The sequence below is a fragment of the Coffea arabica genome, chromosome 1e (genome assembly GCF_036785885.1).
Source record: "Coffea arabica cultivar ET-39 chromosome 1e, Coffea Arabica ET-39 HiFi, whole genome shotgun sequence".
NCBI classification, from domain to species: Eukaryota; Viridiplantae; Streptophyta; class Magnoliopsida; order Gentianales; family Rubiaceae; genus Coffea; species Coffea arabica.
The window spans coordinates 8,022,782-8,042,606 of record NC_092311.1 but is presented as its reverse complement, the minus strand read 5'-3'; the positions used below and the strand labels follow the sequence as shown (position 1 = coordinate 8,042,606).

Genomic DNA, 19,825 nt, shown 5'->3' with positions numbered 1-19,825 from the left:
ATTCCAAATTTACCCTTTTGTTGTCTAAGTCCATAGTACAAAATATTTTTGCCAGCCCTTTACTTTATTAATATATAAAAATAAAGGAAAGAGAGGAATTTAACCAAAACCTCAATAAATGTGATAAAAATTAACAAATAAAAAAGGAGTACTACCCATTAACAAATATAATAATTTTAAACGCTTGAATATATTAAAAAATAGAATCAAAAAAATGAAAGTTGAATTCTAATAGGACAAAATATAGGTCGCTTTTGAAATACAAAGAGTTAATATTTTAAAGTTTATTTGAAGTTTCTACAAGTTACAAAAGTATTATTCTCTTTACTGTATGTATTGAGTTAAGGAGTTTTATAAATCGTTTACTTTTTTTTTCAAATTTTTAGGTTTTTTTTTAATCAATGATTTGAAAACTAGAAAAATAAAATATGATGAAAATTATATATAAACTTGTTTGTGATGTTTTCAAGTTGGCACAAAAACTCATTTTCATTGTTATAAAATATTTCAAGTCATTTACAAGTATTTTAAATTATTTATAATTTTCAATATCTTTATATTTCTTGTCCAAACTAGTGACGTAAAAAACTATTAAAAGGTCTTTTGACCCCATTACCAACTTTTAAATTTCAATTAAAAAACTATGCTGACCACATTTACAAAAATTAAGAAAGAAAATTAATGTGTTATGACAATCAAGAGTCCAAAATAAAAGGGTAAATTTAAAATGAGATTATATCCTCTATTCCCAAATGAGTTTTTAATATCATATTTTGAAATGGATTGCAAAAGTTATAAAAAATAGAGATAATTTCAGAATCCTCCCTCGAGGTTTCTGACAATCTCACATTACTATTCTCTAATATTAAAAATTACATTGGTCTTCCCTTGATTGACATTTTTAATAACAAAGTCAGTTCTTGTCATAAAAAGTAACCTCAAAAGTGAAGCAAAAGTACTGACACATAAATTTCTTCCAAATTTACCCTTCTTGTCTCTAGAAGAAAACAATTAATACTTTTGATGAGGAAAATACCAATAGCAAAAGGAAAAAGATTGCCCTCAGTCTAATTCTCTCAGGAAAGCAAGAAAAAAAAACATATAATAAGTTACACTTTTAATCATTAAACCTAAGAAAAGTTGTTGGTAGTGCAATGAATCTTTCATGCCAACATATAAGGCTAGCAAAATTGCCAAAAGAAAATTTCATGCCAACTTTAGTTGATAATATTCTATAAACAAAGTCATCTGTAACCATCATCAAATAGCATAAAGGCACATTCACAAGTATAGCATAATCTTCTAATTTAAATTATATCCATGACAAGCATTAGGTGCATTAATATGATAAATAACAATCAATACTTAGAAAACTTAATAATCTTCTAATTTAAATTATATCCATGACAAGCATTAGGTGCATTAATATGACAAATAACAATCAATACTTAGAAAACTTATAAGTAGGTTTAATAAACCAAAAAAAGCTTTGATCTTTTTACATCTAGTGATTTTGATGGAACCTAAATTGTGGTATATTTGTCACCTTTTAGCACAAATCCTTCACCAAGTGAAGTATCACAAACTGTTGAGCCTCTAGTTCCTTGGTTTTTTTTTAAGCTATTTTGGATTTTCTTAGATAATGCTATTATAAGTGTTATTTGGCACTTTAAACATATATATACCTCCAACTATTTGGTGCCAAGTAGCAGAAAAAAAATATACTTTAAAACAATTTCTTTTTCTCATATTTTCAATATTCATTGGCACAAGTTTTTAAGGGAAATTTGATCATTTGAAGGTTTCTAATGGTGATATTTGGTCGTGTCTGCATGAAAGGGAGGTTTCTGAAATTATCCCAAAAAAATAATGGAAAAATAGCCATTTTCGTCCCTAAATTTTTTTGTCTGTCAATTTAGTCCCTAACTTTTAGTTTTAGCCAATTTAATACATGAATTTAATTTTCGGATCCAATTAAGTCCTTCTACGGCGGCGCCGCCACCTAAAAGTAATTTAGCTCCTAATTTAACATTAAACAAGGGCATTTTAGGAACTTTGAATTATCTCCTCTCCACTACCAGCCTCCACCACTAACCACCCGCCTCCTCCTTCATGATCGGCGATTTTAGATATACCAGCAACACCAGTAATCCACCGGCGGAGGGATTACTATGGCTCCGCGGCCTAAAATTTGAAAGATTGGAGAAGAAGCCAATGTTTCCCAGCAAGAACAGAGCAATAACAACCACGCATGTCAAAATTATCCACATCCACTGCTGCATTTTTCTTTTACCTCTGTTCCTAAGTGGCGGAGGGATAGATTTTGTCTTGCTTTGCTTCACCACAACTGATAGTTTTTGAGATCTTTTGGTAACGGTAGGAAAACAGTACTTAACCTCAGATTCCTTTATTGTTCCAGGTACGATTTCAGATTTTGGAGTGCATTCCCCAATATCGTTTCCATCGGGAACTTCTGCTCCACCGGCCTTCTTCCTCAACCTCTTCTCCCTTTCCTAGACAAATCAAATGGACATCATTGATGGAAAGCCAAGTGAAGAAAAGCACACTTACTCAGGCATATGAATTGGAAATTCAAAATTTCTTACCTTGTCTCTGAGCTTGGCTTCTTTCTGTGCTCGTAATTCAGCCCTCATTTGCGCTTTTTCTGCGATCCTCTTTTTCCTCTCTAGTGCCTCCAGAGCCTTAGCTTTCTCCTCTAGTCACCATTGCTCCCTCAACTTGGCTGCTGCCTCTGCCTTCGTTAACTCTTCAGCCTTCCTTGAGATGCTTTGATTTTGTCTTATTGTGTCAGTGAGTCTGGAAGAGGGAATTCCTATTTCTACTCTAAACATGCATGCCTAAGGTGGCTAGGCTTCTCTTTCAAACATGGGATTCCACTCTTGGAGACTTGAGGTTTTGTGATTTTTACCGCCATGGAAGTAGTATAGTTGTTATGGTTGACAATTTGCAGAATGGGTGGGGCCCGCATTTTTCATTGTTTGGGCTTTTGAATAATTGGGTTGGTGAAATTATGGGTTCGATGCAAATTTCGCAGGTGGAAGGTGTTGATCTTGATCCTTATCTTTTGATATTTACAAAACAAATGGATGATACTAATATCTCTTCAAGATATACTTTCAGTTATGAAGTTATTTGATTCCATGAACAAGTGCAATTGAAAGAAGACAAAAGTTGCTGAAAGTTGTCGGACGCTCAAAAAGACTGAATTGGACGTCCGACAACCATTGAGTATCTTTGGACGCAGAAAACCAGCCTACCGGACGTCCTAAGGAATTGAAGAAAAATTCTCAGTTTTACATCATACCTTCGGACACAGAAAACCAGCCTATCGGACGTCCGATAGAATTGAAGAAAATTTTTCAAACTCACTGCCTGCTGTCGGACGTAAGCATCAGACGTCCGACAGTATCGGACACAAGCATCGGACGTCCGATACTCCAACGGCTAGTTGACTCTTCAGCTATTTTCTATCCGTTGGAAGCACTAATGAGGCACTTTCTTGATCCTATATAAATAGTGGTTGGTCAGATACTTCAAATAACTTTTGCACACTGAAGATACAAAAGATCTAGAGTGATTTTAGTGAGAAAATACTCTTCAAGGAAGATTTGTAGTTTTAATGGTGTGAGGTTCATTGTAAACTTTTCATTTGTGAGTGAATCTTTCATGAGTGTAGCTCTGTGAGGGTTGTCTTGAGGGATAGTAAAACGTCCTGACTTGACCGAGTGGAGTTCGGGGCAAGGAGGAGGTGAACCTTCCTTTGTACACAAGAGTGATTATAATTCATCAACTTGAAGTAGCTTATTTGAATTAATCTACAAGCTCAAGAGGAGTTGGGTAGTTAATTGATTTGCAAATTCTTTCCCTTTTATTTATTTATTGTTATATTGTGATCTTTTAATTGTTTATCGATTGACTTTTTGATTGATTGTCTTCGATCCTTACAATTGGTATCAGAGTTTGGTCTCCTAGAGATTAAGCTCAATTGTAACAGCCCCACTTTCCCCTAAGGCGAACCAAAGGGGTTAGCGGACTGTCTGCCCAGCTCTCGCCAGGACTACGGAGCAGTTACACGCGTTCTAATACGTTTCGGGAATGCAAAAGTGCGCTCAGACAGGTCACAAGTATCAAAATAACAAAATAAAAAAAACGAAAAACTGAATAGTAACCTGGACAGCAGAATCCGGCCGGAATCTGGCCGGATTAGCGGCCGGATTCTTGGCCGGATACTGTCCAGTGAGCAACTTCACGGATTCAAAATTTTCCAAGCAATCCGGCCGACAATCCGGCCAGTTTCTGGCCGGATTCCTGGCCGGATTCAGTCCAGTGCCTTTCCGTCAAAAATTTTCTTTTGCCGTTTGAAAGCCGAAACGTTCAGAAGTTCATCCAAACATCAACTTAACATATATACATGGAAATCCAACATTGTCAAGCCAAATTGGCATACCAAGAGATCCATTTAGTTCATTCACATACAATAGCCATTTACACACCAAACATTGGTGAAACAAAACACATAGGGTTTCACCCTCAAGGAGCTATTCAAAATACATGTACATGAGCTCAACTTGTCATTCAACTATTACAACCTTTTCCAAAAGTATTCATTTTCCTGTAAGGAAAACAAATGGAACGGTGTGAGCTAAAGCTCAGTGAGCAACTATCACAATAGCAGTTAAGATCACATAAGCATAACCATTCAATTCAAGTATGCAATTTCGAAGTAAGCAATTCAGTGAAAGGATACGGTCGGCTCTCAAGAGCCCATTTTCACGCTTACATTCTTGATCCACACTCATTGACTCTCCGTCAATGTTAAAAGTACCAAACCGTAGACCTCACTTCACTTCCATTCCTTCCACCCAACATACCCCAACCGGGCCCGCACTCCATTCAGTCATTTTGGTAATACTCGAGTATACCGGAACCAAGGGTCTCATTACCACAAGGTTCCCCAGTACAGTCCCCCGTGGTATGCCACTTATCACGACCAAGCCCTTGCCGGCTCGATCCAAATGACCACCAAACGGGGTTGAGCTCAGTAATACAGTGAGGTCGTTGGACATCGTCCAAACAACACCAAATCAGTTTTCCAAGATTGCAATTCAATAACTCATATAGCCAGTGCAGTATTTCGGTATAACAGTAGACAGTCATGTATAAAATCACCAGGGGGTGAGGGCGATCAAGTACACCCTCACCTCTATCAATTCCAATAGCCAAGTAAGCCTTCAAGGCATCAAATTCATATATAACAAAGCCACGTTGTAACAATTAAGTGAGTAGTATACTCACCAAGTGAGAAAATGGTGTTTCATACACCGTGATCACCAAGACGCCGTGAGCTACCGTCACGCCCTAGAATCACACAACAAATGCAATGAAACTCGAGAACGAGTCATCAAACAATGCTAAACACAACCCCAATAGGGTTTCACATGCATAAGTAGGCAAGATAGCAAACCAGAAATTAATATATGGCCTTAACTTAAGCCTCGATAGAAAAACCGTGTTTGAGCTTAGAATGCGGTAATGGCGTCAATTTCACTACGGTTATCGGTTGGGGGTGTAAGACCCACCATTTCGAAGCTATGAAACAGGGCTACAACAATGTAGAAGGGCACTCAATCCAGTTCCTAGCTTAACTAGGTCAAAAGTGCAAAATACTAAACCAGAATTACCAAAACAGGTTTGCAAATCACCAAAAACTGTAATCAGTATATCTCAGTCCATACAAGTCCAATTGCCGAAATTCCAAAGGCATACATTAGCTAAGACATTCAGCTATATTTCATCAGAAGACATCAACTTCAAAATCCAAACCAATTCCAGTCAAAATAGCCAATTACTATCGCAGTTTTCGCATTCTGTCCAAAGCAGAACAGCTACAGTAATTTCGTCATAACTCACTCCACACTAATCCAAATGCCCTGAAATTTTACAGGTATCTCCATCACATCAATACCTACAACTTTCATGTTTTAAGCAAAGTCAAATTCGGCCTCTAACCCTATGATCAAAAACCGGACAGAATTTGGGAATTAAGAACCCTAACTTTTCAATTTCACACCAAATCCAAAATTGATTGCATTTTCCTATCCAATACACCTCATAGAGTCATCATCAACCATTACCATTCATCATGCAAAGCCACAACCTTCATTTCATATTAAACCAGAAAAATTCTCAATAAAATGAAAATTTCACCAAAACTCTTCAAATCAAGAAACAAATCACATTTTCTCACACTCATGCCACTTCTAAGCATCATATAACCATTATTAGAGGTAGTAGAGTGTTCAAGCAACACTTACCAAGAAACAAGAAAGATAGAGAGGTTGGCCACCTTAGAGCTTCAAAACAACTTCACTAGTACACTTATTAACACTAGAAGCAAAGTTCCTATGGAGTGAAATGGATGGAAACAATTGGTTTTGGTTGATTTGCACCAAGTGGAAGCTTAAAATTTGAAGAGCTTTCTTCCTTGTGGAGCTTGGGATGGCCGGCCAAGAGGGAAGAGAGAAGAGTGAGTTTTTTTGTAATTTTTGAGATATTTAACTCAAGTGGTAAAAGTCAAAAAAATTGTCAAAAGGTGAATAGTAATTCTTAAGGTACAACCAATGAGAAGATGACATGTGGCACTTTCATCAATGCATTCTTATCTTTCTTTTCTCTCTCACATCAATCACTTCACACACTCTACTTATCACTTAACACCCGATAAATTTCTAACAGTATCCGAAACTTAACCTTATTGGCCGAATTTTCCCGTACCTTTCGCACTAGTGGGTCCCACGTCCAATATATATTCTTAATTTTCTAAAAACTCTCCAATACTAGAAAATTCATCTAAAAACTATAATTACTCATAAAATCCACTAAGAAAATATTTCTAAGCCAGAAAATGCAGAAAACATGCAATTAAGGGGAAAATAAACCCTAGGAAAATATTAGGGCAAAACGGGTTCTCACATCAATCGGCTTGGGAGTAAAAATGACAACCAACAATGTCATATTTTTTGAAGGACATTCTGTGATTAGACCACCCATGTTTACTGGTTTAAATTATGTGAGTTGGAAAGAAAGAATGATTATCTTTTTGCAATCAATTGATATTGAATTGTGACTTATTATTAGTGAAGGTCCATATGATACCTCTTTTATAGATGAAAATACTCATACATCTAGACCAAAAATAAGAAGTGAACTGACTGCTGTGGATAGAGCTCATCTCACCTTAAATGCAAAAGCCATGAATGTGTTATATTGTGCCTTAGATTCAAATGAATCTGCTAGAGTCAAAGGCTGCAAGTCAGCCAAGGAAATTTGGGATAAATTGAGAGAATTTCATGAAGGTAGTGAGAATGTTAGAGAACAAAAGAAGTCTATTCTGGTTACAAAGTATGAATCCTTCAAGATGCAATCTCATGAAAACATTGATGAGATGTATTGTAGATTTAATGACCTCATTAAGGATTTGGAGGTGCTGGAAAAAGAATACTCTCTAGGTGAGAAAAACAGAAAAATTCTGAATGCCTTATCGAAGGATTGGGAGAGTAAAGCGACTGCTATTGAGGAAGCTAAAGATCTAAATACCTTGCCCATTGAATCTCTTATTAACTCTCTAATTTCTTATGAACTGAAACTCAAGTTCAAGGTGCAGGAGGAAGAAGGTACAAAGGTGAGAAAGAGTATTGCTTTAAAAGCTTCACAAGATGAAGATGATACAGCCTCCGTGAGTGAAGATGACATGGAATGTGATGATAGTGATATTGCACTCATCACACGAGGCTTCAAAAGAATACTCAACAAGAGGAGATTCAGAAAAGGAGGACATAGCAATTCCTTTCCAAATCAGTCCAATAATTTCAGAAATAAAGGAAAGCTGGAATTCAACAAAAAGCAAACTGACAAGTGTTTTGAATGTGGCCAACCAGGACATTATGCAAATGAGTGTCCAATGAAGAAAAAGAAAGAGAACAAGGTTGAACGAAAACCAAAGTTCAACAATTTCCAGATCACCTGGAATGATTGCAACTCAGAAGGTGAAGTTGAGGAAGAAGAGTAATCTGCTCAAGTGGCTTTCATGACCACTGGAGATGAAGAGGTAATTCAATGCAACTCTCAAACTGATAGTGATAGTGAATCCGATGAAGATGTTAATTCTTTTCTAGAAAAAATGCATAACAGCTTGAAAGAATCCTATGTTAAAAACAAGGAACTAAAACAGAAAGTTAGCTTTCTATTACAAGATAATGCAAATCTTTTTCGACAAAACAAGGGTCTTAAGCATGAAAATGAAAACCTGAAGAGGATTGAAACTGATGTGCTTGCTGAACTTAACAAAAGGACAAAACTCTGTAACATACTCAGAAGTGAACAATGCAGTCTAAAAAGGAGGATGGATGATTTATGTCAATTGTTGCAATATATAAAACAGAACCGCCTTCAAAAGAATGACACTGAACCTCATCTTAATACTCATCAGACAAGATTGAATTATAGCAAAAATGAGTTTAATATCTACAGGAGAAGGCAAGTCAGATTTATTAAACCTGTTCATTTGATTGATCCAATAACTATGTGTAATTTCTGTTGTTAAAAAGGTCACATGAAAAGTGATTGCTATGTGAGAAAGAATATAAAAAAAGGCATGAAATGCATGTGGATAGTTAGACATGATGTTAACTTTAACAAGTAGGAGATATTATTAATCATTGCAGTAATTCTTGTTCATTATGTTTTTTTTCTTTTGATATTTCTGATACTTTGATCTGAGTTTTCGCTGATATTTTTTGAATATTACTGGATCTGTATGATGTTAAAAAGAGAGTAAAGAACAATTCTGATCTAATGATGATTTGGTCTGATAATTATTTTGATTGTTATTTCTCTTTTTGATACTCCTTTTGATATCAATTCTCTGTGATATAATAGTTATTGCTGTCATTTCTCTGTTTTTACTTGAAATATTGGATTCTTTGTTATTGTTGTTGAATTATGGTAGCTGATTTTTACTCTCATCTTATGATGACAAAAAGGGGGAGAAATAGATGTAATGAGTAAGGGGGAGTTATTCTGAGATTACGAGTTTGACTCTTGAAAGTTTTGGATGCAATGATTGAGGGGGAGCTTATACTTATTTTTGTTTCTTTCCATCCATTGTTTTGTCATCATCAAAAAGGGGGAGAATGTTGATCTTGATCCCTATCTTTTGATGTTTATAAAACAAATGGATGATACTAATATCTCTTCAAGATATACTTTTAGTTATGAAGTTATTTGATTCCATAAACAAGTGCAATTGAAAGAAAACAAAGGTTGCTGAAAGTTGTCAGACGCTCAAAAAGACTGAATCGGACGTCCGAACGCAGAAAACCAGCCTACCGGATGTTCTAAGGAATTGAAGAAAAATTCTCAGTTTTACATCATACCTTCGGACGCAGAAAACCAGCCTATCGGACGTCCGATAGAATTGAAGAAAATTTTTCAAACTCACTGCCTGATGTCGGACGCAAGAATCGGACGTCCGACAGTATCGGACACAAGCATCGGACGTCCGATACTCCAACGGCTAGTTGACTCTTCAGCTACTTTCTATCCGTTGGAAGCACTAATGAGGCACTTTCTTGATCCTATATAAATAGTGGTTGGTCAGATATTTCAAATAACTTTTGCACACTGAAAATACAAAAGATCTAGAGTGATTTTAGTGAGAAAATACTCTTCAAGGAAGATTTGTAGTCTTAGTGGTGTGAGATTCATTTTAAGCTTTTCATTTGTGAGTGAATCTTTCATGAGTGTAGCTCTGTGAGGGTTGTCCTGAGGGATAGTAAAACGTCCTGACTTGACCGAGTGGAGTTCGGGGCAAGGAGGAGGTGAACCTTCCTTTGTACACAAGAGTGATTGTAATTCATCAACTTGAAGTAGCTTATTTGAATTAATCTACAAGCTCAAGAGGAGTTGGGTAGTTAATTGGTTTGCAAATTCTTTCCCTTTTATTTATTCATTGTTATATTGTGATCTTTTAATTGTTTATCAATTGACTTTTCGATTGGTTGTCTTCGATCCTTACAGAAGGTTGGTTTTCTTGGGGTAGTTGTGGCTGTGGTAGTGGTGAGAGGGGCAGCTGCTGGGTGGCAGTGGTGGTGGTGGTTCATCTTCGTTGGTGGGGTCTTGAGATTGCAGGGGCCTCGCCGGGGTTGCCAAATTGCCAAAGTGTGGATTACTGGTGTTGCTGGCATTCCAAAATCGCCGATCATGAAGGAGGAGGCGGGTGGTTGGTGGCGGAGGCTGGTAGTGGAGAGGAGATAATTCAAAGTTCTCAAAATGCTCTTGTTTAATGTTAAATTAGGAGCTAAATTACTTTTAAGTGGCGGCGCCGCCGTAAAAGGACTTAATTAGATCCGAAAATTAAATTCATGTATTAAATTGGCTAAAAATAAAAGTTAGGGACTAAATTGACGGACAAAAAAAGTTTAGGGACGAAAATGACTATTTTTCCAAAAATAATTAAGAGAAGTGAGATTTTTCAAAATTAAGGGTATTGACTAATACCATTAGAAACTACTGTGCTTGGCTCAGTCGCAAGGTGTTAAATCCCTTCTTGTGCTGTAGGTGAGGGGTTTAAATCTAACATGCGGCACAAAAATCGAAGAGTTGTACTAAAATACTCCCTTGATCTAATAAAATTTGTGTACCTATTAGTTCCTAATACAAAGCCTTTTTAGGCTCTCATTTCCTGTAGTTTAGGATAGATAGGCTATGTCTAATCTGACAAAAAAAAAAGTACTAATACCGTTGGTAACTTTTTCAAGATACCGTTGGAAACTTTTTCAAGGGAGGTTTGTGAAGCACCGCCAAAAACCTCTTCGAGGGAGGTTTCCAACTCGAGTCTGTTATTCTATTCTCCCTCGCTGCTTCGAATTTCACCACCACCCACCGCGCATATGATATGAAAGCCTCCTCGTTTTCTTCGCCCTTTTATTTTTCCTTCTCCTTCTCTTGAATTTCTGCTACCGACTTGCTGTTTAGTGAAGAGTCTTCAAACAGAGAATTAAATTTGGGTTAAAGATTGATTTGTTATGGCTGCCTTTCTGTGCAATTTCTCGTGTAAATGGGATACGGGTAAGGTTTTTTTTTTCCCCCTTTTTTAAAAAAAAATTTGTTTATACCCTGAAAGTATCTGAAAATCATGGTGAAAGTCTCCATTCATTGATGAAATTATTTGACTCCACTAATCTGTCTATTCTTTTGCTAAATTGGTCAGATAATGGTGGAGGTTCTGAATCCCAGAACTTGAGAGATATTTCAAGGAAAGAGATGGGTTTGGACTGGATGCTGCGACCGAAGGATACCATGGAAAAGACTCCGGCAACGGTTTCGGACAAGCAACAGGAGGTTCAGGTTGAACCTGAAGAGGTTAGCTTTCAAATTATTTAGACTTTTTTTTTTAATGTAAAATCTGCAAACGCGTAAATCTGATGTTTGTTCTCTACCATTGAACATACTGTAGCGGCAACGTTTTAGTTTAAAAAGGCCAGAATTTTGTTGATGGAGAAACCTTGGGAACAACAGTTGGTAAAGGAACTTTTATGTGCTTTGGTTCGCCCAAAAAAAAAAAAAAAAAAGGAGGCTGCCATTGACATTTTTGGATTCAATCGTTTGCCCCGCTTTCTTCTTTTGATTGTCAAGAATAGACGAGAAATGGATAGGGACTGCCTGTTGGTAATTGGAGTTTGAGGAACTTTGGTGTTAATGGATAATAGACAGAACAAGCATTTAGGATCTATAAAAATGAGACAGAGAGGAGACTAGAGACACTTGGAGAGGCTTTAACGGCTCTCTTGGAGTAATTGGATTAAGGACTTGGTTCTTTTGTAGTATATTCTAACGTGCTATTAGCTTAGTAGCAATGGTAACATTTTAATCCTGGATGACCTTGAATGAGTCAATCTCAATTTAAAGTGATAATCTAAATTCCCTTCTGGATTTTTTCCATTTTTATTTAGTTCTTTTCTCCGAACTTGTGTGTGTGTGTGCTTTATTGATTTATTTATTTATTTTTGGGTCTGAAATCAACTCGTCTATGCACAAAACTACATGTTCTTGCAGGAAGCATTGCCCTGTGGCTTTTGTTCAGTTGAGTTGTGTCTTCATGTAATTTTTGATATGATTGGTTTGACCGATCTGCCATTACTTGTGTTTTCTTGTCAACGTTGAGAGTGTTTATCTTGCCTGTTGTGGATTGTTCTCTGGGCTGATTTTATCTGTAGATGCCAAATTGCTGTTATCATGCATTTTCAAATACAGTTTGGTTATTCTATTTCCTAGTATATTTTTTTGGTTCAGACTAAGAAGATGAATCCCAGGGACTTGAATCCATATTTGAAGAATAATGGTACTGGGTATCCAGAAGATTCAGATGTTAATGCTCGTCAGAACCAAGTTCTTTTTTCTTCACTTGTGGGTGATGGAGGTGCAAGCTGGAGGTTGAAAGCATTGAAACGAGCTCAGGAGCAAGCAGCCTGTGAAGGACGGAAGCTTGAGGAGGTATGTGGGATTGTCTTAGGCTTCTTATTTGAAGATTCTTCATTCAAGCTAGTATTGTGTAATGAACTAACTTTGTACAGGTGGTTGAAGATCGGTGGGGCTCTCTTGGAGAGCTGGCAGTTTCTGTGGCATCCCATAGAGTGGCACCAAATCATGCTCATCTTCATGCGATAAAAAGTCGGAGGAGAGGGCTGAAGGACGGAGAACAAACAGATGCAGATAGAGACAAGGGAATATTTATTGAGAAGGTATGGTTTCTCCAGACTGTATTGTTTCTGAAAGACGTTGGCTTAATGATACAAAATTTTCCAATTTCAAAAGAAGTATGTGATTAGTTTTTGGTAATTTTTCAAAAACTTCCCAGATTTTCCCAGTCATATTTCTTTATGGATGGTTTTCTTCCCTTTCTTGATAAGTTTTAGAATCCTAACAGTAACTTTTTGCAGGATGGGTCTTCGTGCCATGCTAATATGAGAATACCAAAAGTTCAGGATTCTTTATCCTGGGGAAAGCGTAAGATGCCTGCTCAGGATATCAACCTCTCTGCTGCAGTGTCTAGCTTAAATAAGTTTTCCAATGATGGAAGCTTTATGCGTGACTTTATGCAAAAGAAAAATGATAGTTCAAATGATCCTGTCAATTCTTCAAATGCAAAAAATGACAGACTAGTGGAATCAAATTTGGTTGAAAGACATGGTGAAGATGGTCCAACTGTGAAGCCAGCATTGACGGCAAACCAGTTGGCTGCCAAAGTCATGCAGCTTCACATGAAAGGGAAGCATGAAGAGGCTGAAAAACTTGTGGAGGCTGAAAACACAAAGGCAAAGTCAGATGCTGAGGATGAGTCTCACAGACCACGGATTGATGGGAGCACAAGCAGATATATCATGCATGGTGTATCTGCTCGACAAAAGATGAAGGAGGAGGACGCTGACTTGTATCTGGCTCAAAAGATAATGTGGAACCAGCAGTATAACATCTCTGGTCAGGCAGATGATGAGTATGATTATGATGATGGTCCAAGGAAAAAGACTCGGCACAAAGGAATGGGTACAGACCAAAAACCAAATGAGATAAGTCAGGCAACTAGGATTGCAAATCGCCTCTTGACACAGAAAGAGAGGTGTCAATTTTGTTTTGAGAATCCAGTGAGACCAAAGCATCTTGTTGTTGCCATTGCAAATTTCACCTACTTATCATTACCTCATTGGCAGCCTGTTGTCCCTGGTCATTGCTGCATTTTAACTATGCAGGTGAACTGTCTCTCTCTCTCTCTCTCCCCATATTTACAGTTTATATCTAGACCAGAGCAGGATTGCTCCACTGTAATTCTGGAGTTTGAGCGTGTACGAAGAATGCCTCTTTTCTAGTCTGTTATATGTTAAAGATGCATGTCCCTAATCCTTTAGAGATATCTCAGCACTCTGCTTCACAAACTTAGACTCATAGGAATTGCTTTCTCCTTTCTTTTAGAGATACCCTGTATACAACAAAGTGGTTAGGTCTGCATTTTTCAGTTAAACAACCAATTAAGAGAACCAGAATGGATATGCATTACAGATGTTTCATGATATGTTATAGCTACTTGTATGCCCTAGTGAAGGTTGTGCATTTGCATCTTTAAAACCAAATTGGGGTTCAGGCTATATTCTTACAAGTGTTTGTGCTTAATCCATAGGGCAGCAAAAGGTAATATACTCCAAATTAACAGTTCATTAGTTGCTGAAAAATGTGAAACCTTGGTAACCCAGATTATCGTTCTGCTTGCCATGTAGAACTTTGTGATGGACATTTAAGTTTTTACGCACTAATAATGTTGAAAAGGAAACGAAAGAAAGTTGACTTTGCTGCTGAGTTGATCTTGTAATTATTGTCATCATCCCACAGCACTAACAATGGTTTTTGACATGTGCAGCATGAGTCTCGGACAAGAACTGTAGACAACAATATATGGGACGAAATCCGGAATTTCAAGAAGTGCCTGATAATGATGTTTGCTAAGCAGGATAAGGATGTTGTGTTTCTTGAAACAGTGATGGGCTTGGCACAGCAACGCCGCCATTGTTTGCTGGATTGCATTCCGCTGCCCCATGAAGATGCAAAACAGGCACCTTTGTATTTCAAGAAGGTTAGTTTTCTTCATTTTCTTCTTTTTTTTTGCATCATTCTGATGGTTAATCTTAAAGGTGATCCTGACTCTGGAGGCTATCCGTGTGTGTGAATGTGTTTTTTTTTTTAATTCTTTTTCAATTTTGACCAATCAGTACTTGCTGAAGATTGGAGAAAAATATAAATTGGAGCTCATGGGGTTCCTTCTAGACCAAAATTTTGTGGTGTTTAGTTTGGTATGATAAAGTGTTTAACGATATGGAGTTTGCTGCGTAGATAAGGGCATGGAGGGTGGTGTCCACTTTTCATTTTTATTATTGACAGTGTTAACTGTTTAAGAAGTCTTGCAATAGCTTTTCTAGGTGTTACCTGAATCAAGTGTGAAAGTAGTCCTTTGAGTTCTTGACGAAATTGTTGATTGATCAAGGCATGCAAAGAAAAAGCAGAAATTGATTGATTTGTATGGAGAGCAATGATGATTATGAATAACTCAGTTTGTGCATCAGAAAACCTTAAAAATAATTTGTCATGATCTGGTGTAGGTGTTCTATCCAACTCTGATAGTTGTGATTCAGCTAGAAGGAGACATATGAGATGTTTGTTACATGTTGGAAGTAAATCTATATTCTTATGATTGTACTTGAAAACTGAAGAGAGTAAATTCTCTTTTGTGTCCTTTTAGAGCAAGAATTTCCTTACTAAACCAATCGTACTTACTCCTGTTGTTTGTTGTTTATAGATTAGTTAGTCATTGATGAATCGGATCTTTTTGATTGATTATTTTGGTTTAACATGTTGATGTCTTTAAAGTAAAAAACTGCTCGAGTTTCATGCTTGGATAGTTAACATTTGGCTACTTTTTGATATGTCACAGGCAATTGATGAGGCAGAGGAGGAGTGGAGTCAACATAATGCCAAGAAGCTGATTGATACCAGTCAGAAGGGCCTCCGTGCTTCAGTTCCAAAGAACTTCCCTTACTTTCATGTCGAATTTGGCCTAGACAAGGGATTCGTTCACGTGATTGATGATGAAAAGCAATTTAAGAGCAACTTTGGCCTAAATGTGATAAGAGGTATGCTACGCTTGCCTGCTGGAGACATGCACTGTCGACAGAAGCATATATCGTTGGAGATGCAGAAACAAGCTGTTGCTGTTTTTGCCCAAGATTGGGATCCATTTGACTGGACGAAACAACTTGACTAGCTGTATTGAGCACAAATATTTTACTGTAATGGTGTTATCATGTACTATAGAGGTTTCAGTAAAAGTGGTGAAGGTTGGGATCCCAGCATTCCAGGTCCGTACACATTGATGCGGTCAGTAATCCCTTTGACAGAGCATATTGGGATGTTCAATATTTGTTCAAGTGCTTAGGTTCCAATTTGTTGTTGACACAATAGAACCGAGATCGTAGTTTACTTGATCTTGGTCGAAGTCTGACCCAAGTTCCTTGTAAATGCTGACAGCTTCATTCAGTTTTGGTTAAGCAGCATCATGTCGTATAAGCTATGTCAAGAATTGGGGAACAGTTGCAAGCTGATGAGTAAAAATTGCTAGTAAATTTTTGGATAAGAATCATCAAGGTTGCTATATTATGGGAGTTGCTAGCTGATGAGTGAAATTTGCCAGATTTTTTGAGAAAATTGTCAAGATTGCTATATTTCCAGGCCAAATTAGGGGATTTGGAACGGTCCTTTAGATCTGCTTACTGCAGCCTAGGAATTGAGTAAAAATGTCGTCTAGGCCTCGTCACATCCACTTAAAATTGCTCTTTGATTTTACGTTACATTACCTCATTGCAAGTGCCTATTGAGTATGACATCTTAGATAATTTTTTTTTAAAAAAAATTTGTATTTGAAACAAATTTGTATTTGTTAGTTGTTATAGGTAAAAGTTTGGAACAAATTTGTGTTGTCACAAATTTTTTTATAGCTTTCAAAGAAATGGAAAACTTCCAAGTAAAGGTAAAAGTTACTCCACAAAGCAATATCTTGCAAAAGCTACATGTTCAAACCATCAGCTACATCAATGCACTGTAAAAGCCTAAATTACGACTTGCCATTCTTCTGGATTTATATGATAACCAGGGCCAATAAAATGTTAAAAATGTAAAAATATTCAAAGTATAACTAACCCTTCATCACATCCCCTTCATTGATTCCCTCAAATCTTTCTTGTTTAAACATGTTTGGTTCTTTCCAAACTTTTGGTTCTTTATGAGTAGCCGAAGCATCTACTAACAAACTTGTGCCTTAAGGAATTTTATGGGTACGTCAGAATAAAAATAGGTTTTTATTTTTGTAGTATGATGAGAAACTCAAAATTAAAAAAAAAGTATAAACAACTACCAATATTTCGTTTTATCCTACATCATTGCATAGTTTGAGAATTCTTTCCACGACATTACTCTTCAATTATTATAGTCTCTTGCATATTTCCTTAGCAAGTGCATGTATCTAAATTCAAATATACCTTAGAAAAAGTTGCCTATTTTCATTTGATTTTGGTATACACCAAGAAACAAGTTGCAACACTAACTCAAAGCTGGGAAATTATATTGATCATGGGAGGGCAAGGCTTGTACATTGCCTCCAAAGGCTTGGTCTTACCAAAAGTGAGGCCAGATTTTTCATTATAGCCTACCGTTTCAGATCCTACACTCCCCCACTCAAAGCATTGAACCAAGGTTCTCACATTTCCCACTACCAACCCAACCAATCTCATAGCCATAGCAGCTCCTGAACAAGCCCTTCTCCCTTTACCAAATGGAAGAAATTTAAATCCTACATCCAAACCCTCGAACCTTTCTGGCTTGAACTTGCTTGGCTCTTCCCATAAGTTGGGGTCTGGGAATGGCCCAAGTCTTCAGATGAACAATGAGGTGCAAGAATTGGCGCTGGAGGTAAAAGTCTTAGTGTTTCATTTATTATGCAACATAAATATGGCAATTTGGAGAGATCAAGGTCATCCAACAAAGGCCCTGAATCAGTAACATGGTTGTTGATTTCACTCTTTGCTTTCTGCAATACCTCAGGATGATTTAACAGAAGGAACATTGCACGCTCCATGGTCAGGGCCGAAGTATGTATTCCGGCTGTAAACATAATTTGGACAAACTACTAATGTTTAGTTTAAAAAATATATGCAAAATAAAAATATGTATTTATTGGAACAAAAGTAGTTGTAGTCCAATGTCAACTTCCTATTTTGATTGATCACCTTTATCCCTTGTGACTCTCCTTTGTCATATAAGAAGTATTAGGGGATCTTTCAACGCTGCCTAACTAATGACATGGAATGACCTCCACTTCCCTTACTTCGTCATGGATTTATCTTATAATACCAATCAACTATCCGAGTAAATTCTTAAATTATTATGGAAAAAAAAGTTTTTCTACAAGAGATGGTATTTGTGGGGTAATTTCTAAAATTAGGTGGTTCGCATTTTCTGAATGCGAACTAGCTTAGTTCGCATTCAGCAAATGCGAGCTAACAAAAAGCCAAGTAGCATTTTTTTTTTTTAAATAGACCTTGCATTTGAGAAATGTGAGGTCCTTTGTCTGTCGATCAAAAACGAAAACCCAGCTCCTTCAACCTCCGTCCTCTCTTTGACTCATTTAACCAGAAAACCATAAGAAACAACAAAATTGGGAAATACAAATTGAGGGGAAATTGCATCCCAAATTCGCCATTGAAATCCTCGGAAGCAGCAGCATTCATCAAGAATGCAGCCGTTGGAGGGAAGGAGTCCAACTCTGGTCATCTCGGAAGCTCTCGCCAGAAAGCTGCAAAACAGAGACCGGAAAGTTGAAGGGCTGAAAAGCTGCAAAATGGAGACCGGAAAATGTTGAAGCTACAGCCATCTTTCGGTGAACAAGGTAAGCTTTCTGATGCTATGGCCAGTGACGGAAGAAGATGCTGAAATGCCCGTAGTTATTGATTTTGTTTCTTTTTCTGGTGAAAAAGGAATGCTACCAATAATCGTTATTTTTTTCTTTTGTTAAACATCAATGTTCATTAATGGTACAGATGTTCTTAAGGACATGAAGAGAATACAAATGTTCTTATTGTGGAGTTAAAATTACAAAATCCCACTTATTTATAGTGTAAGGATCGAAGACAACCTAAGAGAGGGGTGAATTAGGTTGATTAAGAAACTAATCAGATTATGGGCACTTTTTGCTCAATATAAAATTTACCCTCTTTTCTAAGTGATCACATAATGAATCAATCAATGAATGAACAAAATTACTTGAGAGAAGTAGAAGATATAAGCAATTTAAAGATCACAAGATAACAATAAGTAAATAAGAAATGAAGAATTGCAAACCATTTGACTACCAAGCTCCTCTTGAGCTTGTAGATCAATTCAAACAAGCTTCTTCAAGTTGATGAAATATAACCAATCTTGTGTACAAAGGAAGGCTCACTTCCTCCTTGTCCCAAATTCTACTCGGTCAAGTTAGGAAGTTTTACTATCCTTCAGGACAACCCTCACAGAGCTACACTATTGAAGTATTCACTTATAAATGAAAAGCTTACAATGAATTTCACACCACCAAGATTACAAATCTTCCTTGGAGAGTGTTTTTTCACTAAAACTACTCTATATCTTTTGTATCTTCAGTGTGCAAAAGTTGTTTGAAGTTTCTGACCATGCGCTATTTATATAAATAGTAAGTTTGAGAAATCATGTTAATTCTTTCGGACGTCCGGTGATGGAGTTCTTCATGTGTTCGAAGTGCTGCATTGTTTATCGGACGTCCGATGTTGTCTTCGCGAGCGTCCGACAGCTTTCAACTTCTTTTATCTCTTTCAAATGCTCTTGTTTTTTGAATCAGATTTGTTTCATAGTTGAAAGTATTTCTTGAAAAGATATTAGTATCATCCATTGTTTTGTAAACATCAAAAGCTAGGGACTAAGCTCAACATATAGTTCTTAATCACTATCCTTAATGGCCTGCTCTCTCAAGAATCACGGCAGTTAATTTGACTGCTCAGAATTTCAATTGCTGACAAAAATTTGGTCCCATCAAAAGATAATTGTCCGATGCATAATTTGCCTTGGTGGAGGAAATTTGACAAAGCAACATTGACATTTAATACATTCCCTCTGTTTTGGTATCATTAATTGTGGCGGT

The 19,825-nt window shown here is 36.9% G+C and overlaps 2 protein-coding genes across 3 annotated transcripts; one reads left to right on the top strand and one right to left on the bottom strand.

Moving 5' to 3' along the window:
- Positions 1-10,757: 10,757 nt before the first annotated feature.
- On the top strand, positions 10,758-16,258 carry LOC113711149 (uncharacterized). Of its 2 annotated transcripts, none has more exons than XM_072053082.1 (7): positions 10,758-11,148; positions 11,291-11,442; positions 12,415-12,573; positions 12,654-12,821; positions 13,020-13,826; positions 14,489-14,701; positions 15,557-16,258. In XM_072053082.1, exons 1-7 carry the CDS (start codon positions 11,106-11,108, stop codon positions 15,884-15,886), a joined length of 1,872 nt encoding a protein of 623 aa, XP_071909183.1. In that variant the 5' UTR covers positions 10,758-11,105; the 3' UTR covers positions 15,887-16,258. The 2 variants fall into 2 exon arrangements, with proteins under 2 accessions (XP_071909183.1, XP_027090161.2); XM_027234360.2 differs by having other exon boundaries at positions 10,761-11,148; positions 12,373-12,573.
- Positions 16,259-17,222: 964 nt separating this feature from the next.
- LOC140015969 (cytochrome P450 81Q32-like) lies at positions 17,223-17,752 on the bottom strand. The gene is made up of 2 exons (XM_072068807.1): positions 17,488-17,752; positions 17,223-17,440 (listed from the first exon to the last, which is right to left on the bottom strand). The coding sequence occupies exons 1-2, from the start codon at positions 17,750-17,752 to the stop codon at positions 17,223-17,225; spliced, it is 483 nt and encodes a 160-aa protein (XP_071924908.1).
- Between the last annotated feature and the right edge of the window lie 2,073 nt (positions 17,753-19,825).

What these genes read in the sequence shown, in the direction of transcription:
- LOC113711149 (XM_027234360.2), top strand. Translation starts at nt 11,106, where the DNA reads ATGGCTGCCTTTCTGTGCAATTTCTCGTGTAAATGGGATACGG. An exon ending in CTCGTGTAAATGGGATACGG is followed by an intron (nt 11,149 to 11,290) that starts GTAAGGTTTTTT and finishes TAAATTGGTCAG; the next exon opens with ATAATGGTGGAGGTTCTGAA. An exon ending in AAGGACGGAAGCTTGAGGAG is followed by an intron (nt 12,574 to 12,653) that starts GTATGTGGGATT and finishes AACTTTGTACAG; the next exon opens with GTGGTTGAAGATCGGTGGGG.
- LOC140015969 (XM_072068807.1), bottom strand. Translation starts at nt 17,752, where the DNA reads ATGGAGCGTGCAATGTTCCTTCTGTTAAATCATCCTGAGGTATTGCAG. An exon ending in AGCAAGTTCAAGCCAGAAAG is followed by an intron (nt 17,441 to 17,487) that starts GTTCGAGGGTTT and finishes CATTTGGTAAAG; the next exon opens with GGAGAAGGGCTTGTTCAGGA.